This window comes from Chanos chanos, chromosome 9 (genome assembly GCF_902362185.1).
Source record: "Chanos chanos chromosome 9, fChaCha1.1, whole genome shotgun sequence".
Lineage (NCBI taxonomy): Eukaryota > Metazoa > Chordata > Actinopteri > Gonorynchiformes > Chanidae > Chanos > Chanos chanos.
The window spans coordinates 23,805,827-23,816,539 of NC_044503.1; the positions used below are offsets into that span (position 1 = coordinate 23,805,827).

Genomic DNA, 10,713 nt, shown 5'->3' on the forward strand with positions numbered 1-10,713 from the left:
ATAGGCTTTCTGATCACTCTTAAAATCTTGCTAAAATCTGGAGTTAAAATCAGTCAGTTTATCTTCCAGGTTTCATTGACAGTTTTACAGCCAAATGGATCTGAACCAAATGGACCCAAAATCTTGAGAAATAACCGTCCTGTTTCACTTTATCTAAACGTTCCTGCTGAAGCCAGTATTCAGTTTGGGTTGAACTGGCTTGTAACATATGCTTTCACCTTTTGAATGTCAGTTTGGATTCCAGCTTCCACTTTTTCCCTCTCAACAGGTGGGTGTAGGAGTTCCATCATTGGAGAATATCATGGCAAAGTGTAGATGGATTTGGAGAGTGACATTGGCGTGCACCTCCGCATGGAATGAGCAGCAGGCTAATAAAAGAAGATGACATTTGCTCATTTGATATTACTCATTTAGACAAGATCAAAGGGTCTGGCTTTCTACCAAAGACCTGCTGCTGTAACCAGATTACTGAAAGCTCTCTCTGAGATGTATTGGCTCAATTAAGATCCACTGAAGGGTCATCATTGGCAACCATCATTGGCTCCTTTTAAAGGTGTGCACAAGATAGTCCCATCCCCTTTGGATTGACTGTCAACAAGTACATAAAGCCAAAAAAAAAAAAAAGACTGACAGAGATATGTATATTTGTCCTGTGAATTTAAAAATGTAACTTAATTTTTGTTCCTTCCATTAACAATACAAAGCAGAACTTTGATACGAGTTGATAAACTTTAATAACCTAAGTGTCATGCTGGGAAGAAAGCAAACAAAGTTAAGTATCAGTTAAGTGCTTTTATTTTCAGCCAGCGGAAATCAGAATTGAACTCAGTTTAGAACTATTAGTTCATTTGAGAAATATGATGTAATAATATCCATACATTTTCCTTGCTTTGGAAGACAGCATGGTGAATCCTGTACTCTAAACTGTACTTGGCAGTGTGTGTATATGTGTTCGTTTATGTGTGTGAGTCAATTTGCCAAAGGTAGAATGAGTAAACACGTAATATGACTGAGCGTGTTGTGGCCGGTAGAAGAACCAGGCTTACACGATAAGCATTTCAAAAACAGTGATTGTTTTTTATTTATCTTTTTAAGCTGTTTGCAGGTAGACAAACAATGTTGAAGGCAAACTAAACATAAAATACAAGCCAAGTAAAAGATATTATACCAAAACTACAGCTAGGCTGCTCTTGTTACTACATAGACAACCTCACTCTCATGACAGAACTACATCTCCCAAACATGGACTCAGCACAATGATTTTCTAGTCCATGAAAGATTACATTAAATTTACAGTAATGCCCTTTACCTTATTACCAGGTTAACAATAACGAACCCATAGTGCAACGACTATAAAGTTTTAGAATTACATTGACGAATATCTTCATCTTATATTAACCAAAATAATTATTTTGCTTACAACACTATTCTGGACCGTGGAAGCGGCTGCCAAAAGTGAGCGTACACACCTACTAACGGCATGTGTGAACTGGTGCACCTGTTTGCCTTGTCATAATAGGAAACTCTGTGTGGTATGGTAAGGAAACATGAAATCCATATCCCCGTCAAACTTGTTTCACATTCAGCATTTTGTTATGCAACATAATCAATGAACACACCTTATACAACATCATTTGCAAACACAGTTTGCTTAAGTTTTATGGTTTTGTTTCCAATGAATTAATAACTTACACATCTGGCATCTTTTTTTTTTTTCCAAGGGTGTAAATCTCTTGTGATATATTTATAATATCACAGAGTCCATGGATTTGGCTGTTCTTTATTTAACAAGGTCCACTCTGCACAAATACATTTAAAATGTTTTAAGTGACTATTCATAATTTGGCCATTTTAATTGTCAAATGCGCATTTGCTGTGTGTTCCCTGATGGCAACCCAATTGCACTGTTGTAAAGAACAATGATGATGGAGCAAAAATGCACTGTCCTGTGGGTCCTCAAGACTGGGCAACAACAGCTGCACCAAAGGACATCTGTATCTTCTGTTTACATGATTGGGTAGCAGGCATATGAGGCAATACCACACTGGTTTCCCTTATTCCGTGCCATTCGGATGTAACCACCATCTCCAAAACTGGTTCCCCAGCTATAAGGACAAGAAAAAAATCTCTCAGATCATTTGAACAATGCTGGGTAGAGTCCACAGTAAATAACAACATTAGTTCAGTTTGCACTGTTATCCATTCAAACAGCACTGCTGCGGGTTGTACAAATTTTGTACCTGTTTTTCACGAGCCAGTAATCATGTCCGCCCAGCGTTCCATAACCAACGGCCAAAACACCGTGATTCACATTTTGGGTACAAGTAGGATCACTGTACACACCTATAATTGATCAGAATATAAAACAAATGAACAATAGCAACTTAACGTCAGTATATCAAACCACAGTAATTAACAGCATCTTGGATTAGCAGAAAAAGTAGGTTCCTCTGCTACTATAAGTCAAGTTATTCTAAAACAAAAAAAGAAAAAGTAAATACACTGATGCTGTACTTACCACTGCGATACAGAATAAACTGAGGGCGAGTGGCATCTATGGCAACAGAGATTGGGCCAATGGTGGCAATCGCTTCCTTCAGCGCTTGTTCATCTCCTTGAGCTACAAAGTTATAAGAAGAACAATTGGCAGCTCGCTGTGAAGGGTCGTAATGGCACTGTTGTTGCTACAAGGACAGGACACAGGAAACAGAAAAAAATACATTAATAAATCAAAAAAGGAACAATATTTACAACAAAAGTCACACCAGTCAAGACCAACCTACCACGCCAACGTAAGGATACGATGAGTCAGATTCTATTCCTCTGTTGTCAATCACATACTTGAAGGCCCGGGTCATGAAACCTCCATGGCATCCCTTGTTCCCATACTTGGAGGAGCAGTCCACCAGGTTCTGAGGACTGAGGGAGATCAGACGTCCTGTGGTTTTCTTCATTTGACCCTCCAGAGCCCCAACTGCGCTGAACGCCCAGCAGGAACCACAGCCCCCCTGGAAAACGAACAGAAGGTCTCATATTGCTAGCATATCGTTTTGCTAAGTTCAGTTTCCTGTCTTACTGTTCAAACCTCCCTTTTCCGAAACTGCTGTGACAGCTTTATGTTAAGCAAGATTACGAAAAAGTTGCACACATGAGGAAATAGCTCATTACATTCCAAACCAACCCAACAGAGAGAGAGCGAGAGAGAGAGAAGAAAGGGGAATTGAAATTGAGAAAGATGATGCGTATGTCACGAGTTCTTGACACTTGCACTGTCACGCCACTGCATCTGACTGTGGTTAACATGTTCAGTAGTATTAAAGAAAAAGTATGCTGACATATGAAATGAACACAGTGTTCAGCTCAGCCATATCCTGGTTCTGAAGGACCATGGAGAGAACATCACATGACATTTTACATGTGAGAGAACCGCCTGTCTGCTCAAAGGAAAACTATGGTATAAAAAAAGACATACGGATCTACCTGGTACTTTACATCTGTGACGTATCCCTTTTCCCTCCAGTCAATGGAGTCAGGTAGTGGTACCCCGGCCGTCCCAACAAATGCTGTGGGTCCTCTATTCAGGTTCTCTGGCACTTGAGTCCCCGCAAAGCTCTGCAGGATTTCTTCTTTCGTCTGTCAGTTAAAGAGTCACAATAAAGTTTTTGAAAAAAATCCCATAAATGAGCTCGACAATCTCCAATTCCCTGAGTCTTATGTTTATCTGTACAAAAATCAAAGGATTGCAATCAAGGATTTTAACCTATCACCTCTTCATTCCACTTGCTATCTCCTCTTTGCATCATGTAGTTGCACCACATGATTTGTGTCGATGACCCAGTTTTGTTTTGAATGGACTTCGCTCTTTTGACATATTCTGATGCTGACAATAGTATTCTTGCTCTATAAATTTTGCTTGAGCCAGTCACTCTGAGAAACATTTTACTACATAATTGCTAGTCGGCTCTGTCTGTGGTAATGTGGGGAAACGCAGAACCATGGATAAATGCAGAAAAGGAGTGATGAAACAAATGTCAACTGTTCCATCGACTCTTATATGTATTGTAACTTCATGTGGAGTAACTCTCTCCAAAAGGAAGAAACTGATGGAGTCATATTCCTGTTAAGAATTCACTGCAAGACTGCATTTTTCACCTGTCTTGAATCCTAAAACCTTCCAAAGAAAATGACTTACTGGCAGACATACAAAATATTGCTCAAGTGGGTAGGTGAAAGTGGCACTGAAAAGTGGAGCAACATAATTTTATAGAGGGGATAAGAGCTTTAATCGCACTAACACTTAGATGGGTGGGACCTGCTTTCATCAAGTTGTCAAAAATTGGCACTGCAGTATGACTTCCTGGATCAAGGGCAGAAAGAAAATGGTAAGACAACCAAGAGTGTGTCTGTGCCATTCAATCAGAGGATACTGTTAGAAACAGCTGTGGGGTACACATAGACTTGTTTAAGGCAAATTCCAGGCAAAGCCCAAAATATCTGTTTACATGTGGCAAAAACATCCTATGATGCTTTATGGGAATTGTAGGAAAAACTATACTGTGCTGAACTAAAAAATAATGTGAAGAAAATTCCATTCAATTCCATACGTATTCATTTTAAAATACATAAGTTTTCCATTTGTTTTTGTGATGTAAAAAGCCAAAAATGGCCACAGCGTCACTAAACCAAAACAGAAAAGATTAATTTCCTGAGTGTAAAATATCTTTGTTCCGCAGGGAAACTTAAATTAAACATGCTACACAAGAATTGCCCAGCTGATGATGACACTATAAACCAAAGAAATCTTGAAAAGCAATACAAAAACTACTCTCAAAAACATTTTTGATAAGCTGTTTATGTTTGATAGTCCATTTTTCGATTATTTGAGAAACATTCCTAAAAATGCTTATACCTTTTCCACTTCCTTGGCCTCTGTGTGGTCTTGTGATATTTCATTGCATTATAACTTGGAATGTGCTGAGTCGAGTATAATACAAATATCAATATAAGCGTCTTTAATTATTCCTCGGAGTGACAGAGGGACAGCTAAAACTCACCTAAAACTCCTTCCTCAGTGTGTATTCAACCTTCCCAGTATGCATGTCATTTAATTAAGCTGCTTTGGACTTTTAAAGCTTTTTTAAAGTAATTCTATGAGAGTAAATGTCCTTTAAAGTAATGAAGAAGATGGTTATTTTTGGACGCATGTAACAAACACATGTAACATCTCCTTCCCCCTCCGGTCCCACCATTCAGCATTCAGTATCACTGGTCGTCCAATCACTGGTCTGATTGTCTTTTTAGTTAAAAATCATGAGCACCTGTTTTCTGTTCAGTTAAGTCTAGCCCTCATATCCCTCACCTGTTCTCCGTTCATTAAGCCTGGTTTTAGTTTGTATAAATAGCCCTGTCTTTCTGTTTACCGTTTGTGAGATCTTTGCCTTGGTTTGCGGTGGTTGTCTTGCGTTGGCCAGCCCGCTTGATTGCATGTGTTCCTGAACCAAGTTCCTGTACCTAAGACAAGTTTGTTCCTCAGGCTGATAGGCCGTATGTATGAGTCTAAGAAAGCTAGTCTCTGTTCACCTGTTCTGCCTCTTGAATAAAGACCCTTGGGTTTGCACATGCATCCAGTTTCCCAACTCTTTCCTTACAACATGCTTGATTTAACTTGAATGTGGCTTGGAAGAACTGATCATTTTGAGGTTCAAAGAGGCCCCTCCCCTCTGTAAATCTGTTATACAAATTGTGACTGAGTGAAAAGAAAAGTCTTTACTGGAAAAGAGGCAGAAACTCACCAGGTCTCCCATGTGATTCATGCCCAGGTCATATGTGTGCATGCCCATAGAAGCTTCCAGATTGTGGAGGGTGATCAAATTCAGGTTCCTCTCCCACAGCTCCCGCCTGCCCAACTCCTCAACCTGCCGAAAGACAAATCCGATTCAGTTAGTCACATTCACTTTCATGTATACTACATGTGTAAGCATATTCAGGTGGAAAACAACTTCCACTTTCCAAACCCAGCAAATTTGAGAAGCTAGACCCCACCCAAACAGGACAACACAGCATTTGGAAAGACGGTTCACAGTGTCAAACTCCAGTATCTCACCTCATTCTCATAAGACTTGTAGTGAGTTTTCTTCCACATCTGCCAGTGGAGGTCCAGGTTTGGGTCCGTCAGGGCCATCGATGCCCCACAGAGCACAACAATCAGCAAGGCCTTCAACATCCTTCAAACCACAACCACAACAATCAGCAAAGCCCTCAACATCCTTCAGTCCTTCAATAAAAGTTTTTCCTCAGAATAATGGCAACCAGTCAACCAACTCTACGCTATTCTAACCTTAACCTTGTCAGCCTGTGTAAAAATTACACACATCCTGGAACATAATTTGCATGCCATATGTAGGCCTATAAGCATTCGTTTCATCAAGGAAGTAGCATTAATTTGCTTTCATCCTCGCAACTCCATTGGGGACTGTGTGTGTACATCTTCATGAACTGAAACACGAACTTCTAGGTACACAAATTTATATTTTTAATTTGTACAATTAACGTATGAAGTAAGAATTACGTTATTTTAGACAGAAAGTCATAAAGAAGTTTGTTCAAACTTTATAAATAGGTCTAATCTTAACAATCAGCGATCAGCCGTCGATGAAACTGTCAAAAATGTGTGTCAGTAAAACAAAACAATGTCAGGTAAGAATCGAAAGTAAATCGTCCGTTACTTCCCGAGCCATGGAAACGTCTACAAAACGAACAAATTCCATTTACAAAAATCTAATATGAATTACTTAATGCCAATAAAAAGACATTTTTATCAAACCTTGAACTCCAGATGAGTTTTGTAACTCCGTCTTCAAGCCTCGAAGGAGGTAAATTAAAGCGTACTTTCCGGGTAAGGCTTTATACAGTAGCATCACATGACTCGATGCTTTCGCTCTTCATTGCAATAAGGGGGAAATGACTTTTTCTGTCCATGGGCCTTTTAAAAAGCAACTCCGCCGAGGTGCATTAAACTAACTGTTTGATATTATGCCAGCAATGATAGTTTTGTGTAATAGTAATAATGCTAAATACCTTTCCATAACTTCACAAAAAGATGTCACACCATGGCAAGTAATTTGTCACCATACAACAACCTGCACATTTGCAGTCTTTGTATGGTCGCAACAGTTGTCTAATAGTGATTGCAAAGGACAATTTACAATAAAATGCTTTTCGAATGAAAAGCTCAATGTCATTAGAACATTGAGATCGTTCGTCTAATTAGCACTACAATTGTGCAAGGAATAAGCATAATAAAAAACCGAAGCCCGCCACACAGGAACGGTAAAAAGTAGGAACAGGCTATTCGAGTGTGTCATCCTTAAGAAATGTTCTGTCATGTTACGTTAGAACACCACAACAGTCCTTGTAAAACTGATAAAAATCAGTTCTCATCTGTGTATCCTCTAAGTTCCTAAGTGAAATCGCTCAGCCGGTGGACAGTCGAGAACAGAACGTTTTAATTAGACTGAACTGCTGAGAATTCATGATCTCGTGTCTTACAAGACGTCAGAAGCGATTAACAGATGACTCATCTTGTTTTCTCTGACAGAACAAATCACCACATCCTGTTCTTAAGTAGTCTAGATCATCTGTATTTTTCTTCACGTGAGACTGAATCACAACCTCACTGAATGAAACAATTTAGTCAACAGCAAATGCATAAGGTACTCGAAGCTGACGTTGATCGTAATAAAAGTTCAGTTAACAGTGCTTATGCAAATTTATGCAAATTTAATTTGTATTTTGGTTGTGGATAAACACTACTTGATAGTAAACTATATAATCCTCCTTCGCCGGAGTCCGTGCAATTATGAGAGTGTACGGACTGGGCGCCCCCTAGCTAGTAGTTGTTCGTGTCACGGATGTACAGCGAACCTCGGCTCCGCGTAAGATTATTTTAATAGCCGAGCAGTATTCCATTAACACTTGTAAACACTTGCAATGTGGAAGTTTGTAAGGAATTTATATTAAATGGTATTAGCCTACTGCTCGGACAGCAAAGAGTATAATCAGACCAGTCGTCCATACCTCAGGTAATTTGTTACCAGTATGTGGAAGTTTGTAAGGAATTTATATTAAATGGTATTAGCCTACTGCTCGGACAGCAAAGAGTATAATCAGACCAGTCGTCCATACCTCAGGTAATTTGTTATCAGTATCAAAATGTTCTGCCAGCTCACATTGGGAAAAAAACAAGTGAATTTGTCATACATAGTTCTTGTTTTTCCTCATTTCACCCACTAAATTATGTTTAAACACATCATTGTGAACCTCCTTCCCTTCACTGGATGGATCATCTCACAAAAATATAACATATTCCATCATTCTTCCCCAACTAATGACGTATTACATTTTACACACATAAGTACTTAGCCAAGTCAGAAAGATAAAGCTTTTAAAAGTAATAGCTTTCTAAATTTCAATTTTCCATGATCTTTTTTCCTTCAGATTCCTTATTCTGCCCATATATAGTCTGCCTGCTCCTATACCTAATTAGACTCTATCAGGTCAAAATCTGTTGTTGAAATGGCCAATTTTAATAGTGCTTTGTGTTAATTAAATGTGTTTTGTTTGGTTTTAAGTATGCTTTGCATCACTGTTACGGTGAAACAGCCATTTGCTCCCAAGTTTCAGTTTCCAGGGACGAGGCGCCAGTCTTCTGGTCTGTACATCTCTCTTTACATCTACTGTCAACCTGGACAGAAACTTCAGCACCAGTGCTTACAAAACAAACACATAACATTAAAGATTCAGTATTTCATCATTAAATAGTCATGAGATTATGTTCAATATAAACACATGTCTTTCATATTCAGACGAACAACTGGTGTGCAGGGCCTTAAAACTTAACACTTACCTCCAGATGGTCAGATTGGTCCACTGCTTTCAAACCATACAAGTACAAACCCTCTTTAAACCTCGCTCCCAAGTAAGTGCTGTTTAATGGTAGATTATGAGATGTTTTTAGTTTTGGAGATCTCCAATCATAGTTTGTAGATTTTTTGTTTGACCAACGGAGGATTTCCCTTATTGCCCTCGGGGGGCAATGTGTTCCTCCCGTGTCCTCTAGCAGGCTAGTGTCAGGGGTTCCAGAGCTTTAAAAACAGCCCCTCCAGGGGTTTTAAATGATTAATTATTGATGTAATATTGGTGAATAGTAATGTTTTTTTTATTCCTTTATTTTTCTGTCATAATTTATCTCATATTGAGATCATTTAAAAATTTTCTTGCAGACTCAATTTTGCTTAAATATATTAAAAATCATTACTGTCCAGTTGTACGAGTGCAATAGTGTAGTATTTACTAATTATTAAGTTTTAATCAGAACTTAACTCCTATGAAAATAGTATTGTCATGTATTTGGGAAGTGTAGTTCTTTTTTTTGACCATGTGGGGTCCTCAGTCTTTTGTTTTGTGTCTGTTTAGTTCAATATTGATATATTGTTTTCACCTGTGTCTTGGTCTATTTAAGCCTCTTGTTTTCTTCAGTTCTTTGCTCAGTCTTGAGTTGTTACCTAGTGTACAATTCCTGATCAAGCCTTGTAGTATGCGCTGTGTGTTTTCTGGATTGTTCTCTGTTTCTGAACCTCTGTTTTTGCCTGTTTTTGGATCAAGATACTGCCTCCCGTTTTCTCTGGATTTGTTTGCTGGATATTTACTGGTTTTGACCTCTGCCTGGAACTGTTTTCTGATTTTTGCCTGACTCTCGTGGATACCTCTGCCCTGATTCACCCATTAAAAAGAAATCACTTTAACTGTACTACTTTTGCCTTGCGTCCTACATTTGGGTCTTGCACTTGGTAGCACTGGGCTTTCAAGCCAGAGCCCTGGGTTCGATTCCCAGGTCACACATTACAAGTATCTAATGATCTCTTTTAGAGAAAAATATTTAGACCATAAAATAAGTATTTTTTTCAGTCATACATCAGTATGTGTACAAAACAATATGATCTCTATTTTTGATCACTTTTATCAAGGCTATGAATAATTTTGTAAGGCACTGCATCCTATACTTAATTATTAATATGATCACTAGGGTTCTGTTATAACTGCTAACACCTGCATATACGTGTTGTATAGATAGTAAGCAGCTAAGCTAACACCTCTCTCCTCTGTTTGGTTTCAGACACATTGATCATGGTTACCTTACAGAGTGGTTGAATTGTAAGCATGTAATTACAAAGGTACCAGTGCCATATTGACACACAGTTATGTATTCTAAACTTAATAACAAAAAGCTCTTATTAAGTGTTATTGATTTAAGTTCAGGGGCACTGGGTTGGGATTAAGTTATGATTAATATCTTTGTTGATGCTGTTTCTTTCTCTGTTACTCTTTGTCTACAGTTTGTTTTTTTCCCCCATGTAACTTTGCTCCACTTTCTAAACCACTGAAACTGGTTCTGCCCCTTATTCGTTTATATCTTGTTTGTTTTGATGCTTTTCCTGTGTCCTCTGGTAAACAAGTTTATTGTTGTGCCACATTTTCTACTCTGTTTTTTTTTTCAGTAGGAGGAAGCCAGCATCTATTTCCTGTGAAGTAAATACAGGCAGCATTGCATCTGAACTCTCTGAACTTACCACAACAGTTTCTACAGTCACCATAAAACCTGCACCTATATTACATGCAGGAGGGTGTTCCAGAAAGCTGGTTTAGAGAAAACTC

The 10,713-nt window shown here is 38.6% G+C and overlaps 1 protein-coding gene across 1 annotated transcript; it reads right to left on the reverse strand.

Annotated features, from left to right (window-relative positions):
- Positions 1-1,120: 1,120 nt before the first annotated feature.
- On the reverse strand, positions 1,121-6,877 carry LOC115820281 (cathepsin S). The gene is made up of 8 exons (XM_030783796.1): positions 6,824-6,877; positions 6,104-6,224; positions 5,793-5,915; positions 3,481-3,633; positions 2,784-3,008; positions 2,519-2,684; positions 2,241-2,343; positions 1,121-2,105 (listed from the first exon to the last, which is right to left on the reverse strand). Exons 2-8 carry the CDS (start codon positions 6,221-6,223, stop codon positions 2,006-2,008), a joined length of 990 nt encoding a protein of 329 aa, XP_030639656.1. The 5' UTR covers position 6,224; positions 6,824-6,877; the 3' UTR covers positions 1,121-2,005.
- Between the last annotated feature and the right edge of the window lie 3,836 nt (positions 6,878-10,713).

Coding starts and splice junctions, on each gene's coding strand:
- LOC115820281 (XM_030783796.1), bottom strand. CDS start 6,223: ATGTTGAAGGCCTTGCTGATTGTTGTGCTCTGTGGGGCATCGATGGCC. Junction 5,916..6,103: donor ACAAGTCTTATGAGAATGAG/GTGAGATACTGG, acceptor GTCTTTCGGCAG/GTTGAGGAGTTGGGCAGGCG. Junction 2,685..2,783: donor CGTATCCTTACGTTGGCGTG/GTAGGTTGGTCT, acceptor CTGTCCTTGTAG/CAACAACAGTGCCATTACGA.